Raw genomic sequence first — 23,134 nt, 5'->3', positions numbered from 1 at the left:
AGTCTCTCTTTCAAATAAATAAAATCTTTAAAAAAAAAAAAAAAAGAGGGGGGAGAAAAAAAAGAGACAATTAAATCCACACAATCAACAGCAACCTAGCAGGACAGTTAATGGTCTGAGAAAATGTTCACAGCAGGTGGAAACGGGCAGATTATGAATCACCGTGTACAACATGACCCCCAAGTCCACTGAAAAACACAGTCCTAAATATACACATGCTAACAGAAAAGAAAAACAGTTCAAAATGCTAATAATCATTCTCTAAATAGTGCAAGTGCAGACATTTAAATTGTCTTTTTTATCTTTTCCTATAGTTGCCAAATTTTCTCTCAATTGTATTATTTTTATAACAACAACAAAATTAATAACACCATCAACTCAGATTCAAGTCCTCTTATTCTGAATGGCCAACTATCATACTTAAATCTTTACGATGGGAATAAAGAATCCTGTTTTCATGGCAAAGCGTCCAAACGCAAAGTTCCAGGATGGCAAGAAGCACCCCGATTCGTTCACTACAGCATGACACCCCCAAACTCAATCCCTAACACCAAGCACCCTGTACCAATGTGCACTACACTCTCAGAGGTCCTGAACAACTTGAGTGTGATCTGATCCCCATCTAAAACTGACCAAACTCCAGCCATCATCCCCGACTACGACGGTCCGTGAAACCATCAGGGGCTTCGAAGACCAACAGCTGAGCCTGAATCCGGTCCCACCATTCTCAAGCTGTGTCAGGCTGGCAAGTCACAGGATCTCTCTAAACCCTCTTTTCCTCATCCTCGAAACAGTGATTTGTACAGAACCTCTAGGAGGACTATGTCATGTATGGAACACTGAGCACACAACCAGGCACGCTGCCACATTCAAATGCAGCTACTGTGACGAGTGCAGCTCATTACCATCTACATAGCAGACGTCCTTGATGTAGGACAGCAGCAAAGACAGCAGGATGTCCAGGCGCTCAGCTACAGGATGGACCATGCAATCGAGCCTTTGCGGGTCAGCCTTTGTGTCATATTCAGTGTCTTCATCCTCATCCTTTGAACATAACGGACAAACTGACATTAAAAACTGGAGTAAAATAGGTAAGAGGGAAAATTCTCAGAGCTGATTATTTCCTTTGAATGATAAAACAAAGAGAAGACACAGACCCCCTCCTCTAGGCAGGAACTCCCCACCAGAGGTGTGACCCAGAACCCCCAGTGGCATTCCAAATAAAGCAGATTCCGAGCCCAGCCAGAGAGTCACATGGAAGGCTCTCTTGGAGAAAGGCCATGTGAACACCACAGCTTTCCCCCAGCTCCTGGGACCCACTGTGCTGGGCCCTGCTGGTGCCAGGTCTCTCCCAGGACAGGGCACCCCTGCCCCAGCTGCTGGGAGCACCGGTTCTCCGGAGAACCGCCTTGCATTCCTTCCTGCCCTCCGCAGCCGAAATGACCGGCTGACAAGGGGTCACAGGAGGCCATCTCCCTGGCTTCAAGCTGGGATCCAGAGCTCCCGGGATTGGGGGTCATCACTAGGGTCATCATGCTATGTAGCTGTTTTCCAACTGAGAGCAAACTCTCACTTAGTTCCTTCCCCTGCCTTTCCTGCTTCTTCACACCCTTTGTCCCTAGTGACCTAAATCCCCTTCTCAGGCCCTCCTCCTCCAGGGAGCCCGGCCCCCAGCAGAGAAATACTGCATTAAGGCCTAAGACTTGTAAAACAAAGAAATCACACACTGGTATGCTTTCCTATTTATCGCTCCTTCACAAACTGTATGTGGTTTACAAAACAAAAAACAAACAAAAAAAAAACAAGAACAGAAAGCACAAACGTTAAGAACAAAAATGAAACCTACTTCACCACTCCCACATTCACAGCCTTGGAAGTAAACGAACTCTACTGGACAGTAAGAAACATGACAGCAGCTACTTATTTAAACCTCACTTTCAAGTTTGCTGAACAACTATTTTAAGCTAAAGCCTTGCAGAAAATGAGGGGCCATTAGCCATCTCCTCCTACTCTGTGGAATTATAAACTGTCGTTAGTTAAGTGCTGACCATATTGAAGAGTCCTTCGGTGGCATCTGGCCCGCTACCAGTCTGAATGGCTGCTTCTTCAGCATCCTCAATATCCTGCCGGGATGCATTCACCTACATTATAACAAAGGGGGAAACAGATTGAAAGCAGTGAAAATACAACTGCTTTAGGGTGCCTGGGTGGCTCAGTCGTTTGGGTATCTGCCGTCAGCTCAGGTCATGATCCTGGGTCCTAGAATAGGGCTCCCGACTCAGCAGGGAACCTGCTTCTCCCTCTCCCTCTGCCCTTCCCTCACCCTTTCACCTCTGCTCCAATCTCCCTCACTCTCATGTGCTCTCTCAAATAAATCAAATCTTAAAAAAAAAAATACAACTATTTTGGGGCACCTGGGTGGTTCAGTCGGTTAAACATCTGATTCTTGGTTCTGGCTCAGGTCATGATCTCAGGGTTGTGAGATCAAGCCCCGCATTGGTATCTGCATTCAGGGTGGAGTCTGCTTGAGATTCTCTCTCCCTCTCTCTCTCTCTGCACCCCTCCCCCAACTTGCTCCCTCTCTCCCTTAAAAAAAAAAAAGAAAAATACAACTACTTTATTCGGGGACTGGAAATTCGTCTGATATACATACTTTGAAGGGGTCCACATAAGCATCCTTTCTGGCACTGTAACTCAATATACAATTACGGTGCAAACCTACCAACTGGTCTGGGTCACAAAGGAATTTACAAGACTACAAATCACATTCCTTCCACTACATACTTCTATAAAATCGTTATGAAATGCAGTGTGCTAGTCTAAATCAGCTTCCACAAACTGAACATTCATTCCAACTCTTACATGTTGCACAAGAAGCATATCATCCATCAACTGAGCAGGAAAATGACAAAATGCAAGTCAACTGGAATTACTGAATATTCATTTTGGTATGTAACCCTATCTCGTTTCACACCAACATTCAAATCATGCATTTTTTACTCTCTCTACATGACCTCCTTTCTACATGTGCTCGCCACTGTTGCACAGTATGAACCACGGGAAGACTTTACAGATGATACGTGCAGCCGGCCAGACAGCATTCCTCCCAGTGAGCATCGCGCCAGCCTGCCAACCTCCAGCTCATCCCAGGCCTGCCGCACTGCTACCTTGCTCCCCCCCTGCCCACAGTATCGGGGCTCTCCTCCATCACTCACAGCTCCTCAGTCCACAGACCTCACGTCTCCCCCAACAGCCCCGCTCCATCGCCTCCTACACCCTCACCAAGGCCTCCAGCAGCCCCACTCACCAACCACGCACTCTCCCCTGAAACACAGTGCGTCCCATCCAGGGACACAGCAGCAGACTCCCACCGAATCAACAAATCCAAGGACATTGGCTCTGTTCATCCTCCTTAAAAACGTCAACAGTAGCTCACGCCACTGGCCAAACCCTTCCTTCTTCCAGATCCTCCGCAGGTGTCTGTACTTGCCTTCCCCACCCCCCATTACACTTCCTCTCTCCCGACTCACCAGCATCCCCGCACAGGTGCGCCCTGGCCCCTCCCGGCCGCTACCACTGCTCGCTGACCATTCTCCAACAGGCGCCCCAGCTGCCCCCCAGTCCATCCACAACAGAACGCTTCCTCTTTCAACCTCCTCCTGACTTTTCTCCTTACTACTAACACCGACTCTATTCCCCAGGGAGCAATTGCTCTCTTACCCTCTACTTCTCCACTTCCAACCCGGGCTCAAGGACCAGTTTGCCTTTCCTCCCCCATGTCACTAGAACCCACCACTTTCCTTCATTCCCACTGCAGGCTTTTTTTTTTTTTTAATTTTTTTTAAAGATTTTATTTATTTATTTGAGAGAGAGAGAATGAGAGATAGAGAGCACGAGAGGGAAGAGGGTCAGAGGGAGAAGCAGACTCCCTGCTGAGCAGGGAGCCCGATGCGGGACTCGATCCCGGGACTCCAGGATCATGACCTGAGCCGAAGGCAGTCGCTTAACCAACTGAGCCACCCAGGTGCCCCCCACTGCAGGCCTCTTTAAAAAAGGGTATAAAGAATTCAACATCACTTCCTTAGGAATGCCTTCCTGACCCCTTCACACGACATCAGGTTTTCCAGCACGTTAACATGTGTTCCATTCATAGCATTTACCACGACTGTACTTTCACATGTGTGTGACCATCTAATGCCTTGTTCCCCAACCATGAGAGATGGGACCATCTATAACCACCAGCATATCCATCAAGTTCAAGAAATGTTCAAAGAAATCAAAGGTGGAAATGTGGATTCTTCTCCATCATTGCTTCTATTGTTTCACATACTATGACTATGTATTTAATAAATGAAAATCAATGAGAAAAACAGGTTATCAAATACTTACATCCAACTTGAGTAGCTTCTCGATCACAAGCTCCAGAATTTCATGCCTCAAGGTCGGAAAATATACACTAATCCTTAGTAAATTATGAACATAACATTCCTAAAACATAAAAAGACAAAACATTTCAACAGAGGATAAATGTTTCATAATGACAAGAAAAACATTAATTACACAATCTTTAGTTTCAATTAAATAGAAAAAATAGACTATCCAGCGACACAGAAACTATACTGTTCCTCTATCAACACAATGTTCAGTATAAGTAATCTAATTACCCCTCAGTGAATTAAATCTGTTTGGGGGAGGTTGGTTTTATTAAGATTTTATTTTTAAGTAATCTCTACACCCAACATGGAGCTCGAACTCACAACCCTAAGGATCAAGAGTCACATGTTCCACCAACTGAGCAACCAGGCGCTCCACCCCACCTCTGTTAATTAAATTTGTAATCTGTATACTTCCACAGTATTTTTTTAAACAGGTTTGTTGCGATATAATTCATCCATCTAAAGTGTGTAATTCAACAGTATTTAGTATATTCAGAGTTGTACACCTGTCACCACAACCAGTTTTAGAACATTTTCATCACCTAAAAAGGATAGGATTATCTTTCAGTAATGTACCTCCCCCCAAGCCCTAAGTAACCACCGATCTGCTTTCTAAGAACTTGCCTATGCTAGGCTGTCATGGAAGTGGACTCTTATACTATGTGGCATTTTAGCATGTTTTCAAGATTCACTCACTTTGTGGCAAGTAAACCACTCTGTTCTATTGCCAAATAATACCCACTGTATACACATACCACATTTTGTTGATTCATTGGCCCGTAAACATTTGGTTGTTTCCGTATTTTGAATATTCGTGTAAGGTGCTGCGTAGACATACATTTTCTGCTGGATAGACACCTAGCAGTGGAAATGCTAAGTTGTATGGCAATTCTCTGCTTAACCTTTCTGAGGTAAGGCCAAGAAGCCTTCCCAAAGCACTTCGGCACCTACCATCCTCCACTCTCACCAGCGATGGAACGAGGGTTCTGACTTCTCCACATCCTCACCACTACTTGTTACTGTCTGTCCCTCTGAGTACAGCCATCCCAGCAGGTGTGAAGTGGGATCCTGCGTTATGGTTTCGTCTTGCGTTTCCCTGACAGCTAATGATGTTGAGCTTTTCCTGTGCGTACTGACCATAAGTGTATCAATTCTGGAGAAATATCCATTCAGATTGTGTGTCCATTTTTGAGTTATTTGCCTTTTTATTATCAAAATATTAGAGTTCTTCATATATCCTAGATATATACAACTTGCAAGTATTTTCTCCCACTGTTTGGGTTGACTTTTTACTCTCTTGAAGGTGTCCATGAAGCACAGCAGGTAAACTGTAAAGAAGTTGAACTCATCTAGTCTTCTGTGGCTCTGTGTTTCAGGCATCCTATCTGGAAACTGTTGCCTAATCCCAGGTCACAAAAATGCTTACCTATGTGTTCTTACTAAGAGCTTTTTTTAGCTTACATTTAGGTCTTTAATCCATTTTGAGTTCATTTTTGTTTACTGTGTGAGGGGAGGCCTGGCTTCATTCTTTGCATGTAGATTTCTGCTTGTCCCACAACCATTTGTGGAAGACTGTTCTTTGCCCCATTAAATTATCTTGTACTACTGGCTTTTGTATACTGATCTTATATTCTACAACCAGGCTGAACTCATCTTACTTCTAATAGTGTTTTGAGAATTCCTCAGGATTTTTCTAAATGTAGGATGTCATCTGCAAATACAGGCATTTTTTACTTCTTCCTTTCCAATCCAGATGCCTTTTCCTTTTCCCACCTGCCCCTGCTAGAACCTCCAGTATAATACTGAACAAAAGGGCAAGAGCAGACATCCCTGTTTTGTTCCTTATCTTAGGAGAAAGCTCTTTCACCACTGAATAGGATACTACCTGTGAGTTTTTCATACATGTCCTTTATCAGGTTGAAAAAGTTCCCTTCTATTTTTGTCATGGAAGAGTTCTGGTGTTTGTCAAATGCTTTTGACAATGCATCTACTGAAATGATCATGTGGTTCCTGTCATCTATTCCACTGACGTGGTGTGTTTTATTCACTGATTTTAACAGGTATTAAATGAACCATACAGTGCTAGGATAAATTTCACTTGGTCATAGTGCATAACTCTTTACGTTGCTAAATGCAGTTTTCTAGTATATTGAGAATTTTTGTATCTATATTCATAAAAGATTTATAATATGCCACTTGAAGCAGACTATCACAAACATTAGCAAACCTTATTAACTCCGTATTTAATACTTATAATACCTTATTTAGGAAAAAATAAGCTATGCTTAGTAGGAAACCACTATTCATTATTGAAAACCAGAGGTCATCTAAATATTACACAAAAACTTAAGAATTCATCCATAGACGGTTCCGCCTTCATGTTCAAATAAGGCATGTTTACAATTGGTTATAATGTATAAACTACTACCTTCTAGTAATTTTTATCTGTATAATCACTGAGCCTATTCAGATATTTCTGAAATGGACTCTGCACTTTAAAGGGAAAAAGGCACTGGGGATCCTCAGTGAGTTCCTAAGAAAGGAATGTGAGTCACATTCCTAGTCTTGACTTTAATCTGGAAAACAACTGCTAAGAAAAAGATGTAACACCACCTAAAACTAAATCATAACTTTTCCATTATTTTCCCCATGAAAAGATTGCTTACCAATGTTCTCTCTGATTTTCGAACAAATGGAAATTTTTCCACCAATATTGGCATAAGAAACCACGGTGTCCTATTTAAAACATAAAAAAAATTTAAAAATCAGTGCATGTTAACGACTTTCTTGGAAGGTGACATTTCCATTCTAAGAGCAAATATGGATGCAGGCGACAAATGGTAACTAACTACTTCAAATAATCAGAACTTAAACACACAGCTTCAGAGAAAATCTACAATACCTTAGGGAAAAATAACCTTTTATTAACTTTGATATCAATAGCAAAATAAAAAGGGGGATTCTTTTCTACAAAAGCAACAGAGCTTCAGTTTAAAATCTAAATGTTTCCCACGGCAGTGCTTTCCCACATATATTACTTTAAAAAGGAGAAAAAAGCATCAACTTGAGTAATTTTTTAAGTTAGCAAATAATAAACTTACAGAGAGAACTTGAAGTTTACTCTTCCAAAAGAAACCCAAGTTTTTTCTTAGAACTATAACTTTTTAAAAATTCAAATATGGGGCGCCTGGGTGGCTCAGTTGGTTAAGCAACTGACTCTTGATTTCGGCTCAGGAGTCATGATCTCAGGCTTGGGGGACGGAGCCCCACAGCACTCAGAGGGCAGTCTGCATGAGATTCTTTCTCTCTCCCTCTGTCCCTCCCCCCTCTCAGGCTCTCCCTCTCTAAAATAAAATAAATCCTTAGGGAAAAAAATATTCAAATGTAATCAACATACAATATTAGAACTGCAATTTTTATTTATATGGCATGACACAAGCACACAAGGGTTGCTCACTGAAAATTTTTGGATATCACATCTTGTTGAAGATAAAAGCAAAATTCCAACCACTATACAAAATTTGGAGGAAAATTTGCACACAAGCTCCAAGTAAGAATTTAAATAATTTTAATTAAGTCATTAATTCTTAAATTAATTTTTAATTTAAATAAAGACAATGAAGAGAGAACTAAAATGCCATTTTGTAGAATGTTATATCAACAAGATACAAAAACATGTAGCATACAACTTGAGTTCTGATGCTATGAACATAGTTAAGTTCCTACTAATTGATCGTAATTTTCTTGAGACTTAAAGACCATGATTCAAAGTAAGTAACAGAAGGATACTCACGAGGGGACATATCTTGCTATTATTTGCAAGGCTCTGTGACATGTGTCAAAATTGGCGGGAAGATCTACAAGGAGAAAAGTGAGTATGAGCATAAAGATAAAATTGAAAACTGAAAAATGATGTTTTAAGCTAAAAACACCCGCTAACCAAAACTGAATCATTTACTAGCAAAATATTAAATTTAAGATTCTTCTCCAGAACCAACCATCAATGAAGACTAAGTGGACTTACTACATAAGTAATGCACTAAGGGCAACTGGTTACATGTTAATGCTGAATGTAACCAAAAAGATTCCATCAGAGGTTGCCATTTGTTGCAGCCTACCCATCAGAATAAATCCTGGGGGTGCCCTATACTTTATCATTCAGCAGCATTCTCTCAGACACAGGAGGCATCCCGTGTTTAATCCTGTTTATACTTACTATCATCTTCATCATCAGAATCTGAAACATCGACGTCACCTTCCTTAATGACCACTCGGGCTTTTGATGGAAAAACAAAATATGTCATTCTTTTTGTCACCGACCTAAACATCAACAGCTACAAAAAAAGTGATTTTTCCATTGTCCAAACTTAGTACAATGACTGAATTTGCAGTCTAAAGAAAAAAAAGTGTCAAGTAACTTTATAAGTAAAGCTAAAAATTCCTGAGTTCTAACACTTAACATAAAAAAATCACAGCAACAAATCTAAATGCTTCCATAGAAATCATTATAGGGAACAGACATGTACCAAAACTGCTGCCAATATGCATCTCAGGAATTTTCCATGTTGGCACAATCCCCACAGGGTTCTGAGAAGGTAGTATCTTAATAAAGAGGTATTTAAAAAATGAGAAAGCAAAGAAAGCAAAGAACCACTTACGAGGTACAAAATGAGAAACAATCATGCTGAGACATGGTCTAAGGAAGACAGTCTGTGCTGATACAAGATTACCAAGAAAAGCCAAATACTCCTCCACCACTGTCTGACTTCTATTCAACCACTGCAATCTCTAGAGGTGGGAGGGAAAGAAACATATAAGAAACATTTTACTGATACACTGTGTTCTGTTTTCAAAGTACCAAATCACATACTAGTCAGTGAAATAAGTGGCAAACTTACCAATAAAATACAAATAAGCTGCTCAAAGTCTTTAGTCAAGTACATGATGGAAGAACGGAATTCTAACAGCCAGTTAATGATCTGGTCATCCTTAAGGTAGACAAAGAAAAGTACTTTCAAAATCACAAATCCTCTAAAATAACAAAAAGATGATACCTATTTTGCACCAAGCACCTACCAATAATATTTAAATTAGGAGAAAAAAGTCACAAACTTGCACTGAAGCCAAAATTGGAATGAAAATTTCTTAGTTTATATCAAAACAGAAGGATGTTGCAATACTTTTTCCTGTTTTTTTAAAAAAGCAACATAGTAACTCTCACATACAGGAAATAAGTGGAAACACTTCAAAAGTTGACAGGTGGGAATCTTTCAAACTGCAGAAAGAGCAGAGCAGATTCAAATACTGTAAGACCACAAGGACCAAGAGTTACCTCAATTTCTCTATATTCATGCTGACGTGAAAACATGTTAATATTCAGTCTAAGCTAATTAATTAGAGACATCAATACATATAACTTTTTCTCAACCCAACCTGTAACTAGACTTAAATATATTAAGATCTGTTATAGATAGGGGCCCCTGGGTGGCTCAGTTGGTTAAGCATCTGACTCTTTTTTCGGCTCAGTTCATGATCTCAGGGTTGCTGAGATCGAGCCCCGTGTCAGGCTCTGCGCTGAGCGCGTGGACCTTGCTTAGGAATCTCTCTCTCCCTGCCCCCTCCCCCTGCTCGTGCACGTTCTCTCCCTCTCTCTCTCAAAAAAAAAAAAAAAAGATGTGTTATATATAAATGTTGGCTCCACTACTCCATGAAGTATTTTTTAGGCAATAAAATTACTGTGCATCATTAATAACTTTTAGTGACATGGGAAAAACTGCTAAAAGAAAACAAACCATGTATAAAATATGCTATAGGTTAAATATAAAATTTATTGTATTAATTCATATGCACAAATACATAAGAACAAACTAAAAACCCCCAATTTTGAAAGAAATGGTTATTGCTGATTAAGACTCAGTAGGGGAGGGCGCCTGGGTGGCTCAGTTGGTTAAGCAACTGCCTTCGGCTCAGGTCATGATCCTGGAGTCCCGGGATCGAGTCCCACATCGGGCTCCCTGCTCAGCGGGGAGTCTGCTTCTCCCTCTGACCCTCTCCCCTCTCATGCTCTCTATCTCATTCTCTCTCTCAAATAAATAAATAAAATTAAAAAAAAAAAAGACTCAGTAGGGGAAAGGAACATATAAATAAACAAAAGCACTACACTGTTGTATCTATCACAAGAGATTATTAACAGACAGTGTTGTGCTAGTGATAGATTATCACAGACAGTATGGTACCTACGTGAAGGACTACTACCAGCCAGGGTTGTACCTGCAATTATAGACTACTGATAGGGAGTATCATTTAGTGAGAACACAGCAGGTGCCAGGCATGGTGCCAACACCACACAAACGCCTCCCTTACTAATCCTAACAATGCTGAAAATGGACTGCTGGTGTTCCGCTTTTACAGCTGAGGAAACTGAGGCTAAGAGAAATTAATAAGCAACCTGCCCATTTGAGAAGCTAACAAAGAACTGGGTTCACACCTGTCTGACTGGGTCAGAGCCTACGCTCTGTCCACTCTCCCACAATACCTTGCTCCATACAGAGAAGGAGCCCACCGCCTTTTTCCCAACTCCATTCAACTGCTGACTGCATGCGATGTGCTATCTGTGACAAATTTCAATGAGACGGACTCTTTCCTGATGAAACCCCAAGTAAGCTGGCAGTAAAGTCAAGTAAATTACAACTCATTTGCACTATGGTAGTTTCATAATGTCCACAACCAGTAAAGATAACTGTACTGATAGCTCACCAAGGCCCGAAGCAAAGAAGACAGCTAAGGTATGTGCAAATAAAAATGAGTTAGGGAGCCTGGGTGGCTCAGTTGGTTAAGCGACTGCTTTCGGCCCAGGTCATGATCCTGGAGTCCCGGGATCGAGTCCCACATCGGGCTCCCTGCTCGGCGGGGAGTCTGCTTCTCCCTCTAACCCTCTTCCCCCTCGTGATCTCTATCTCTCATTCTCTTTCTCTCAAATAAATAAATAAAATCTTAAAAATAAAATAAAATAAAATAAAAAAATAAAAATGAGTTAACTCTATCCTATCCCTTTTCCACTAAAAAAAAGTACAAGAAAATTATAAAGCTAATATTTAAGCTGCTCCATTTTTTTATTTTTTTTTAAAGATTTTATTTATTTATTTGAGAGAGAGAGAGAGAATGAGAGATAGAGAGCACGAGAGGGAAGAGGGTCAGAGGGAGAAGCAGACTCCCTGCCGAGCAGGGAGCCCGATGTGGTACTCGATCCCGGGACTCCAGGATCATGACTTGAGCCAAAGGCAGTCGCTTAACCAACTGAGCCACCCAGGCGCCCGCTCCGTTTTTTTAAAGTAAACTAGTTGCAGACTCTGGTGCTTTAGTACTGAAATCACTTTTAGAAGCAAATCACTTGCAACACTCTCTGAACTAACACAGATACAACTGATGCAACTGTTGGTATGTCAAGATACCGATGAGAAGTGCTGATAAAAAATACAGTGGGGGCACCTGGCTGGCTGAGTCGGTGGAGCATGCAACTCTTAGATCTCGGGATTGTGAGTCTGAGCCCCACGCTGGGTATAGAGATTACTTAAAACATAAATAAAATCCTAAAAACAACAACAGAACACAAAGAAAATGGTCCTTTGTACCGACAGAACGCCAGGGTCAGGGAGAGCTTAAAATAGGAAGTGACACTTCTGCTGTCTATAAACAGACTGGGTGTTCTCTAGGGGCTTCATTCCTCACAGAGCGACAAGCATGTATTCAGAAAACCAAAAGTAGTTCTGTTATGGCTGGAGTATATGGTAAGCAAGTCAACAGAAAAATAGGGCAATCAAAGAGGAGCAGAGATAAATAACCTAAGTCCTTGTAAGCCAGATTTGTAATTAGGAAGATCTACTGGAAAGGTGGGGAATGGAGTGAAATGAACACCCATGTGCTCAGAGAGAACCAAGGAAAGTTCCATTAAAGAGGACACTTCAGGGGCACCTCAGTTAAGAGTCTGCTTTCAGCTTGGGTCATGATCCCAGGGTCCTGGGCTCGAGCCTTGCACCAGGCTCCCTGCTCAGCAGGGAGTCTGCTTCTCCCACTCCCTTTGCCCCCTCCCTGCTCATGCTCCCTAATAAATAAATTCTTTAAAAAAAAAAAAAAAAGATGGGGCGCGTGGGTGGCTCAGTTGTTAAGCGTCTGCCTTTAGCTCTGGTCATGATCTCAGGGTCCTGGGATCAAGCCCCACGTCGGGCTCCCTGCTGAGTGGGGAGCCTGCTTCTCCCTCTCCCACTCCCCCTGCTTGTGTTCCCTCTCTCGCTATGTCTCTGTCAAATAAATAAAATCTTTAAAAAATTTAAAAAAAGAGGATACTTCAACTGGATCTCAAATAGTAGGAGTTTTGTAGATAAACTAATAACAACAGTAAACACTAATATAGTAATTACCATGCCAGGCACTGTTCTAAGATTTTAACATATAATAAGTCATTTAATCCTTACAACCATCCCATGAGGTAGGTGCTACCATTGGTTCCCATTTTATAGCTGGGGCCAATGAGGCACAAAAGTGCAGTGTATTTACCCTCAGTCACAAAGTCAGTAAGGGAGGGAGTCCATGTAGCCAGAGCCCATGCTCCAATAGGCAGCAACTAAAGTGGATACAGAGGACCTCTTGCAACCACAAAAGGCACATGCAAAGAGATAAAGATGAACAGAAGTGGCGCCCAATGCTGGGTGTAGAGATTACTTTTTTAAAATTAAAAAAAATAAAGTGGCGAATTCATGGAATAAAGTATCTAGTGCGACTAAACATAGAAAAAAAATGCAGCGCACCATGCTAAGAAGCTCGGCCTTTCTGCATAAGGCATGAAGTTTTCCCACAGGAAAATGACACGTTTAGCGTGTGCTTTAGAGAGGATTTAGGCTCCACTGTGGATGGTACAATTTGGGGGGGAGGGTAACGGGAGATAGAGGAGAACTGGAAACCTAGACAACCTAACGGAGTTAAGGGAAGAATCCAGACAAGAGAGCACCAACAATGCAAGAAGCCTTGAAAGACTTTTTTTTTTTCCTCCAAAGGCCCTGGTGAATCAATGGAAACGAGGGGTGACGAAGTCAAGAAAGACCCCAGGGTCTTTCCCAGCTCAAGAATTAGGTAAGCAATAAATCAGTTAAGCCCATAAGGAGACTGTAGAGGAGTGTGTTTGGGAGAGAGAAATGATAAATTTGGGGCACTTGTAATACTTGTGGGCTGGCAGTTAAGAAACAAGTCAGGAGGGGCACCTGGGTGGCTCAGGCGGTTAAGCATCCGACCCTTGATTTCAGCTGGAGTCATGATCTCGGGGTTGTGGGATCAAGCCTCATGTCAAGCTCCGCACTCAGGAGGAGTCTGCTGGAGATTCTCTCCCTCCACCTGTCCCCCTGCTTGTGCGCATGCTCTCTCTAAAATAAATAAATAGGGCGCCTGGGTGGCTCAGTTGGTTGGGCGACTGCCTTCGGCTCGGGTCATGATCCTGGAGTTCCGGGATCAAGTCCCACATCGGGCTCCCTGCTCAGCGGGGAGTCTGCTTCTCTCTCTGACCCTCCCCGCTCTCAAGCTCTCTCATTCTCTCTCTCAAATAAATAAAATCTTTCAAAAATAAAATAAACCTTTAAAACAAACAAACAAACAAGTCTAGAGCCCACAAGAGCAATATGAGCTAGAGATACAAATCAGGAAGTTACCAGGCCACAGGTGAATTCCAAAGCCACAAGGGCATAAGGAAATCATGCAGGAATAATTTTTACAGGAAGGAAAGGGTCAAGTCTAGAAACTTAATCAACACCAAATTTAATAACCAGTCGCAAGAATGATTAGACATAAGTGATAAGACAGGAAGATCCCAGAAACTGAAGGAAAGGTTTTAAGAAGTGGGCAGCCAACAGTGTCAACTGCTACATGGAATTCGTATGACGCTTAGAAAAAAAAAAAGCCCGCTGAAATCAGCACGTAAGAAATGACTGGTAATCTCTGTCATAGTAATCACAGCAGAGGACTTCATAGTGGATTTAAACAGGCAGGGAAATGAGAAAGTGCGGGATGGCAGCAGGAATAACAGCTAACAAAGCCCTTTGTGTCAGGGGCTGTTCTAAGTGCTTCTCATATATTAACTCACTGGATCCTCTAAAACCTCTACATTTAAAAGACCCCTATTGTTTTTCTGGTTTTACAAAGACAAAAACAGAGGCAGAGAGGTTAAACAAGCTGCCCAAGATCACACACTGGGAAACAAGAGTAAGGATTTGATCCCAGACAACCTGACTACTACTGCCATGGTAAGAGACTACTCTTTCCAAAGTTGGGAAATAAAATTCATTGAGTTGTGCCTACATGACAGGTATATATCTTAAAAGGTACATCTCTTGAAACATTTCCAAAAACAATGAAAAGGGTACTAGCTCGAAAGACAAGTCAACTTGTGTTTTTGTTTTCTCGGTGGAGAGACATGAAAGCAGCATGCCGCATAGAGGAAAGAGGTTCCAGAAAGGAAAGATAAAGCAGGGATTCTCAACCTGAGCACTCCTGGCATCTCGGACTTGTGGAGGGCCGCCCTGTGCATTGCTGGATGTGTAGCTGCATCCCTGTCATCCACTCACTGGATGCTAGTAGTACCCCTCCCTCCACAAGACGTGGCAACCAAGAATGTCTCCAGTTCATCACCGAATGTGCCCTGGGGGCAAAAGTGCCCCTCGTTGAGAGCTGCTGCATTCAAGTGACGATCGTACAGAGAGCAAGTTCTAGAGGATGGAACAGGACCAAAAGTGCAAACTGAATCTGTACAAAGTGGCTACAGCTTTGCTAATGAACAAATGTAAATTAATTACCTTTATGTCTGGATCTGACAGCTGGTTCTTCAACAACTCAAAGTCATTTGTTTCACCCTAAACAAGAACGGGGAAAAAAAAAAAAAGTAGTTCTGCTTACTTCAGTTTCCTGTTAAAGACCAACAGCAGGACTTTTAACTATTACAAAAGGAACATTATAACTTTCACCCATCATTGGACTGTAAAATTGTAATTCCAAAAATTTAAAAACTCACGTTAGTGGAGCTAGGCAGCTTGGAAAAAAAATTAAATGAATACTGAAAGGTTGTTCACATTTAGGTATACTTATGTACTGACACCTAAATACAATAGTTGATGACACAAGGTACCATCCATTCATATATGTGGATTTAAGATGCTTATACAGGGGCACCTGGATGGCTCAGGTGGTTAAGCAGCTGCCTTCAGCTCAGGTCATGATCCCAGGGTCCTGGGATCAAGCCCCGCATCGGGCTCCCTGCTCTGTGGAAAGCCTGCTTCTCCCTCTCCCACTCCCCCGGCTTGTGTTCCCTCTCTCACTGTCTCTCTCTGTCAAATAAATAAATGAAATCTTAAAAAAAAATAAAATGCTTATACAGGGGCACCTGGGTGACTCAGTCATTAAGCGTCTGCCTTCAGCTCAGGTCATGATCCCAGAGCCCTGGGATCAGGCCCGCGTCCGGCTCACTGCTGCACAGGAGGCCTGCTTCTCCCTCTCCTGCTCTCCCTGCTTGTGTTCCCTCTCTCACTGTGTCTCTCTCTGTCAAATAAATAAAACCATTAAAATAAATAAATAAATAAATAGACTGCTTATACATATAAATACAAACATTCATATTTTCCCTCCATCACTGAGATTTAGTAGAATCACTTCTAAACTAACACAGAACCAAAACAAAAAAAAAAACAAATCCCTATTGACAGAGCTGGTTTATTGTCCCAAAACAATGCTTAGGTAATTCCTTAAGAAATAAAATGCTCTTAGGCGCCTGGGTGGCTCAGTCAGTTAAGGGTCTGCCTTCGGCTCAGGTCATGATCCCAGGGTCCCAGGATCAAGCCAGCAATGGGCTCCCAGTTCAGCAGGGAGTCTGCTTCTCCCTGACCCTCCCCGCTTTTGGTGCTCTCACTCACTCTTTCTCTCTCAAATAAATAAATAAAATCCTTAAAAAAATTTTTTTTTAAAAAAGAAAGAAAATGCTCTGATCCAATGATTTTTATTCTAGCACTTGCTCAAGTTTTTGAAAGATACTACGTAAATAAAGCATTTGAAGACATACAACCTCAGCAGAGAGGTTATTACTCTAATTTTGAGCTGATAGCATAATGCTATGATTAAACAACTGACTTCAAGACTGACATCTAAAATTCATTTTATTATGTCTACTGGTCTTTAGTATAAAGGCTACAACTGTATCCTAACCAACAAAGACCAAACCTCAACGTATCAATTACATATCAATAAAGCAGTGGGGGGAAAGACACCAGACCTCACATTATCTCCTTTTACCTTTTTGTACTTCACCAAGACTTCTGTCACAGTTCCACCAAACCGAACAGTTTTTCTTGGGGGAGAATTGAAGAACTCATTCTCTAAAGTGAGCATATCTGAAAGCCTGTAGAACCAAGATTATCACACTATTAAGTGCAGGACAGAGAATAATAAAAATTGTAATACTCAACTTTTATGGAGCCAACATCACTCAGTGGGACTATCGCTAAAGCCTCCTACCTGGCCTCCTTGCTTCCACTCTAACCTCCCAACAGTCTTCTTTCAGTGATCTAATGATCTTTGCAAAACTTAAAACAGACCATGCTACTCTACTCTCCTGTTAAATTCTCCCAAGGTTTCCCACCTCACTTAGAACACAAATTCAAACTCTGCGACACTCTTCAAGGTCCTACATTAATCTGGCCCCCGCCTACCTCTCTGACCTCATCTCCAACCACTTAACATACTGCAACCATAGTGTCCTTGCTATTCTTCAAACTTGCCAAGCTGATTCCCATTTCTCTTGCTGTTCCCTTTATCAGAAACACTCATGCTCCAGACCTAGACACACTGGGTTCTTGTCTTCACTCAAGCTAAGGTCAAATGTCAGAGGGGCCGAAATCTAAAGTATCCATCCCCTCACTCCCCCATCGCCCTGTTCTTATTTCTTCAGGTTATCTCTACCTGAAACCATGCTGTTCTTTTATTAGTCACTGATTTTCCCTCCTTAGACTGTAAGCTCTGTTGAGAGCACAGATGTTGTCTTTTGATAGACTACGGTCTTCAGCCTATAACCAAGAAAGTACAGGCACTTAATAAATACCACGAATGATATAATCGCTAAGTGTTTCACAAAGTTTTCTTCCTTTACACAAAGCGGAGGGGGGGTGCGGGGACACAGCCTCTTACTAATGACTCTCAAAGTTAAACCCCAAAATGTTTTATGGGGGTTAGGAGCTTTAAAAGTTGAGAAAGACAGGGGCGCCTGGATGGCTCAGTAGGTTAAGCATGTGACTCTTGATTTCGGCTGAGGTCATGATCTCAGGGTCCTGACACTGAGCCCCACCTCCAGCGCGGAGCGCAGCGGGGAGTTGGCTTGAGATTCTCTCTCCCTGGGCCCCTCCCCCAGCTCGTTCGCTCTCTAATAGATAATAAATCTTAAAAAAAAAAAAGTTGAGGAAGGCAAGATTGTTACAAAAACGTGTATGTGGAAACACATTTCAAACATCAACAGAAAATTACGAGTCCGTTTGCCATCAATGACAGCATTCGCCTGATAAATCAAAGACGTCAGGGAACTCTTCCCAAGTCTAGACGAAGAAGCGGGAGGGATGAGCAAAGGAGAAGGTAGCACCCAGGCCTGGGGCGCTGAGGGAGCCCCGCGAGGAGAAAAGGGGACTCTGGAACGCAGAACAGATTCATTTTCCCAGCCCCTCTCCCACCTTTACCACCCACCTAAAGGGCATGGGCTTACTCCGGAGAACCTGAGATGACCCTCTACCGGTTGCTCCCACGATTCCTTCAGCTCTGCCCCAGGCCCTTTCACATCCGCTACCCTAACCCCGGTCCTGGACTCCAGTCCCAGATGCGCAGAAGGAAGCGTCCCGGACTCTCACCCAGTCCTCGTAGCGCCCAGCGTCTTGACTGCAGAGGCCGAGGCGGCCGCATCTCCGGGCAACCGCGTGTGAAGCAGCGGGGCCGCCATTGGGCCGGACAAGCGCGACAACCGCGCTCCTCACCGGAAGTCGTACTCCTTCTGGCATTTCCCCCCCACCCCCCCCCACCCCGTGGCCCGGAAGACGCGCGCGCGAGCGGCGGCCTTCAGCCAATCAGGATTCCCGAGTGAGAGCGCGCGATTCCCGGCGGGCTAGAGCGCCGCCAAAGCTTTCTCCTCCCCGCCCTGCGTCAGGGCCCCTCCTCGCAGTTGGAGGACTTTCCCCGCGGGTTGCGGCGCTTAGCACTAGAAGAGGGGAGATATTTGGCGGCTCCGAGCAGTTCCCGGGGTCATGAAGGAAGGGCGGGAACGCCCGGGAGGTGCTAAGCGGTGGCCGGCTTCCACGAGTATTAACTTTCCCGAGTCAAAGCATCACTTTGAACTAAACTAAACTAAACTAAAGAAACTGAGGCTCTAATTAAACCAAACCCGCCCAGAGATGGGGGCGGGCGGGGGATTCGAACTAGGCTGCTCCCCCCAGCATCTGCAAAGGGCTCTGTACCCTCTGCGCTGTCCTCAGATATCCAAGCTGATCTTTTCTTTGCGGAAACTGAGGTTTGACGAAGCGATTTACCCAGAAACCTCCGAGCTGTGGTCATCTGGGATGAGAAAGAGTGAGAGGAGACAGTTTGCAAGAGGCGTTAGCCCTTGAACTTAAATTTTTAGGGAAGTCCAGGAGTCGGCCAGACCAACAAAGCAGCGAAGGGTTTTCCAGCATGGAACAGCAGGTGCAAAGGCATGGTGGGCGGCAAGGAAGCAGAGGAAAAGAGAATAGATTGCCCCTCCCCTTCTAGGAATGGAAAATGTTGCAACCTTTGGAAACTGTATAGAACCATCAAAAGGACATTAAACCAACTACAGCAACTTGTTAAGTATAAAGCACTGTTCTATTTTCCAACAGTGTAAAATCAGTAACTGTCTTTCTGCCAACTCCATACAGCCCCACCATTTCTTACGCCGTTGGTTTAGAGTCCCTTAGGAATGTTGGGCAGGTATCATCAATGTCCTGAGAGCAGAGGAAATTGCGCCTTAGCTCACAAAGATACTCCAAGACAGCCGTTGAAGTGGGAGTCTTCTCCCCTCCATCCCCAAAGCAGAGGGAAAAAATTTAAATCACGTCCATTGGCACTCTCATACACTGTCAGTAGAAATTTAACTGCACTGTCAAGCAATTTGACAATTCTTTCATTTTTAAAAGTCTGACATACACGAAAAAATATGTTAATATAGGTTATACAACATAATAAAATGAATACTTGTGAATGTATGGCCCAATTTATGAAACAGAACCTTAACCTGTACTATTGAAGCTTCCTGTGTGTTCCTCCCAGGTCCCACCTTCTCCTTGCTTTTTTTTTTTTAAAGATTTTATTTATTTATTTGAGAGAGAAAGAATGAGAGATAGAGAGCACGAGAGGGAAGAGGGTAAGAGGGAGAAGCTGACTCCCTGCTGAGCAGGGAGCCCGAATGTGGGACTCGATCCCGGGACTCCAGGATCATGACCTGAGCCGAAGGAAGCCACCCAACCAACTGAGCCACCCAGGTGCCCCTTCTCCTTGCTTCTTCCCAAAGCTAATTACTATCCTAACTTTTTAAAACCATTTCAACTTTTCCTTATGTAATTATCATATATATTCCTAAACTATCTATATACTTTTGCTTATCTTTCCATGATAAAATTATTTCCATGCTGCATTATACTTCTGATTTCGATCCATCCCTATTGTGTTTCTCTGCCATGTAGCATTCCATTGTATGAATATGCCATGATTTATATATCCATTTTCCTATCACCAACATTTAGATTATTTTCTCCTCCCCAAAACCCCACATATTGCTGTGAATATGCTTGTATAGTCTCCTGAATCATGTGTGTGAAAATTTTTCTAGGGTAGAATTGTTGGCTTGGAGGGTATACGACACAGTTGAGTTTTCTAAAGTAGTTGTGCCAATATATGCTCCAAGCAATGTCTTTTCCTTAAGCTTAAGCACAGCTCCTTCCTTATTTTCCCAAAGCACAGTTAAGCCTAGGCTTCCATGTTAAAAACTTTTTCAATAGAAGCCTCATCATAATACAAGGAACATCTTAAAGCTAAATAGCATAATTCACTGTTGAAGTTCTTGGTCCTGTCCCTTCCCTGGGGATCCGCCACTCAGTCACCCTATTCCATGGGCCAACTCATCTTGCCAAGACAAAAGCTTTCTTTATCCAGTCTTGCCTTCCCTGGAGTCCCATCTCTTTTTGTCTCCAGCTCTAATCAAAGAAAGTGAAGACCGGGGCACCTGGCTGGCTCAGTCAGTAGAGCATATGATTGTTGATCTCAGGGTTTTGAGTTCAAGCCCCACATTAGGTGTAGAGATTATTTAATTAAAAAAAAAAAAGGAGTGCTTGCTTTGGCACATGTACTAAAAAAAAAAAAAAGTAAAAACCTCTCTTCCAAAAACAACAGAAAGGCAAACAAGCATTAAAATGGCAGCCTGCAAACCTTGCCCACAATGTAGAGAGGCAAAGGGAGAGGGAGAAGCAGACTCCCCATTGAGCTGGGAGCCGGACATGGGGCTCGATCCCAGGACCTGGAGATCATGACCTGAGCCAAAGGCAGAGGCTCAACCATCTGACCCACCCAGTCACCCCTGAATTTCCCAGCATCTTATCTCCCATCGCTTAACTCTGCTGGACAAAATGGCACGGGGCCATTACTTACAATTAACAAAATGATGCCCTACTTTTGGGAAAGTAGAAAAGGGCCATAATTAAGAGCTTCACTCATTATTTCAGCAGTAGTTAGGTGAAATAGTAGTCTTTGATCAGCATAATAATGAATACTTTTCTTGTTTTGTTTCTGAGATGGGCTTGAAAGGTGAGCTGCAAGTTTTACCCTGTGAGCTAGATCAAGGCAATTGTTCTAGAGCCAAATGCTCTTTCTAGGCTGCCATTCTTCTCCTTAATGTGCTTTTATATCATACAGTATATATTTATCATGCTATCTTAATCAATAGGGAAATGGATCATACAGCTAAATACAGTTCTAAGGCTTTCTTTATCCTCTATTATAGATTTTTAGTTAATATACACTAGATTTTTAGTTAATATGCACAGTTGAGATCTTGCATTAGTGAATGGAGTTTTTAGATAATTGATTCATGGAATAATTGTTGACTCTTTCTGGGAAGGGGAAAGGAACAAATGGGATACCTACCAATGGTTTTGCTATTTAGAAATTGTTGATCTGGATCTTCCCCACCATTCAGCCATTTGGAAAACTTTTTTTTTTTTAAATATTTGTTGAGCATTAATAGTGACCCTCCCATCCACAGCAAGTATTCACTGGAAGCCATTTGGTACAATATGACCTCACCTGTCTAGATTAAGTTAGAGAAGGGCACTTGACTCAAATTTGGTCAATGAGAAATTCTTTGTTGCCTTAATATATCTTTGTATCCTTAGAAACAAATTCTCCTTTTCTGCTCTAGCTAGCTGAAGATAGTTTCTGTTACTTTCAAGCCAAGAAGCTTTAACCAACAAAATTAGGGATGATTGTAAAATCAGTTTTGTGCAGATGACTAAAAAGCATATAGTCTGGGGCTGGTTCAATCAGTAAAGCATGTGACTATTGATCTCCAGGTCATGAGTTCAAGCCTCACATTGGGCTTTAAAAAATTTTTTAAAGTTAAAAAATTTTAAAAAATAAAAAGCATATAGTCTTCCCTGTTTATTTAGTGCAATGAACTATATTAACTCATACAAAATGGGGGAAGGGTAAATTATCACATTAGCAAGATTAATTTTTAAATGTTTTTATATTTGAAATTGTCTCATTGGTTTTGCTAAATTTTACCGGTTAGTAGAACCCACAGTCACAAAGCGCAGGATTAAAATTTCAGCTTTGTTGTTTACTCTATTACTTTGGGCAACTGATTTATGTTCTCAGAACTATTTTTTAAAAGATTTTATTTATTTATTTGCGAGAAGGAGTGAGAGAGCACAAGCAGGGGGAGCGGCAGGCAAAGGGAGGAGCAGACTGCCCACTGAGCAGAGAGCCTGATGTGGGGCTCAATCCCAGGGTCCTGGAATCATGACCTGAGCCGAAGGCAGACACTTAACCAACTGAGCCACCCAGGCACCCAGGGGATAGCTATTTTTTTTAGCTATTTTAGAACGAGTGTAAGGAATGGACTGGAGCACATAAAGCACAGACCACAAAGTACGGCACAGTGAGCACAGCAGGGTTGGTTCTTAGTAAATGACAGTAGTTATTTGCCCACTTATTTTCCCGTAAATATGGAATATATTGAGATACTTGATATATCGCAACCAGGTGAAAACTGACCTATGAGACAGAAGATTCATTGTTGGAGAGAAGAAATAATTCATAAATTGCCCAGCAGTAATATCTTACATATTTTGCATCTTATGACTTAGAATATAGTTTGTTTCTCATGGCTTTTTAAACTTTCTATTTTGAAAACTGCAGCCAATGCCTGATTACTCTGTGCTTGATTATCTAGTTCTAGACTAGTTAGCCCCTTCATTTCTTGCTGTACAATAGCACAGAGAGAAAGGAAATGACTTCTGTAGAGACTGAATCATCTTTATGTCCTATGTTGTACCTAGCACTTAGTATCAATCAATTTAATAACTTTTTAGTAACTCCAGTTTGAGAAATCTTGGGTAAGACCA

The 23,134-nt window shown here is 42.3% G+C and overlaps 1 protein-coding gene across 2 annotated transcripts in view; it reads right to left on the bottom strand.

The window, feature by feature from the left end:
* RRN3 (RNA polymerase I transcription factor RRN3) overlaps positions 1–18,482 on the bottom strand; it is a 30,550-nt gene extending 12,068 nt beyond the window's left edge. The window contains exons 1-11 of one of the 2 annotated variants that reach the window (XM_028117511.2): positions 18,356–18,482; positions 16,758–16,863; positions 15,272–15,328; positions 9,335–9,424; positions 9,095–9,224; positions 8,653–8,712; positions 8,230–8,293; positions 7,103–7,172; positions 4,390–4,488; positions 2,049–2,141; positions 906–1,044 (exon numbers count right to left, since the gene is read on the bottom strand). In XM_028117511.2, the coding sequence (XP_027973312.2) occupies positions 906–1,044; positions 2,049–2,141; positions 4,390–4,488; positions 7,103–7,172; positions 8,230–8,293; positions 8,653–8,712; positions 9,095–9,224; positions 9,335–9,424; positions 15,272–15,328; positions 16,758–16,863; positions 18,356–18,444 (997 nt within the window). In that variant the 5' untranslated portion in view covers positions 18,445–18,482. The remainder of the gene's footprint in view (positions 1–905; positions 1,045–2,048; positions 2,142–4,389; positions 4,489–7,102; positions 7,173–8,229; positions 8,294–8,652; positions 8,713–9,094; positions 9,225–9,334; positions 9,425–15,271; positions 15,329–16,757; positions 16,864–18,355) is intronic. The other variant, XM_028117512.2, reaches the window with a different exon arrangement.
* Between the last annotated feature and the right edge of the window lie 4,652 nt (positions 18,483–23,134).

Source organism: Eumetopias jubatus, unplaced genomic scaffold (assembly GCF_037043125.1).
Source record: "Eumetopias jubatus isolate StellerSeaLion01/CBP00866 unplaced genomic scaffold, mEumJub1_p1.0 scaffold_12, whole genome shotgun sequence".
NCBI classification, from domain to species: domain Eukaryota; kingdom Metazoa; phylum Chordata; class Mammalia; order Carnivora; family Otariidae; genus Eumetopias; species Eumetopias jubatus.
Note: the sequence above shows the minus strand (reverse complement) of the source record. Positions and strands in the feature narration are given on the sequence as shown.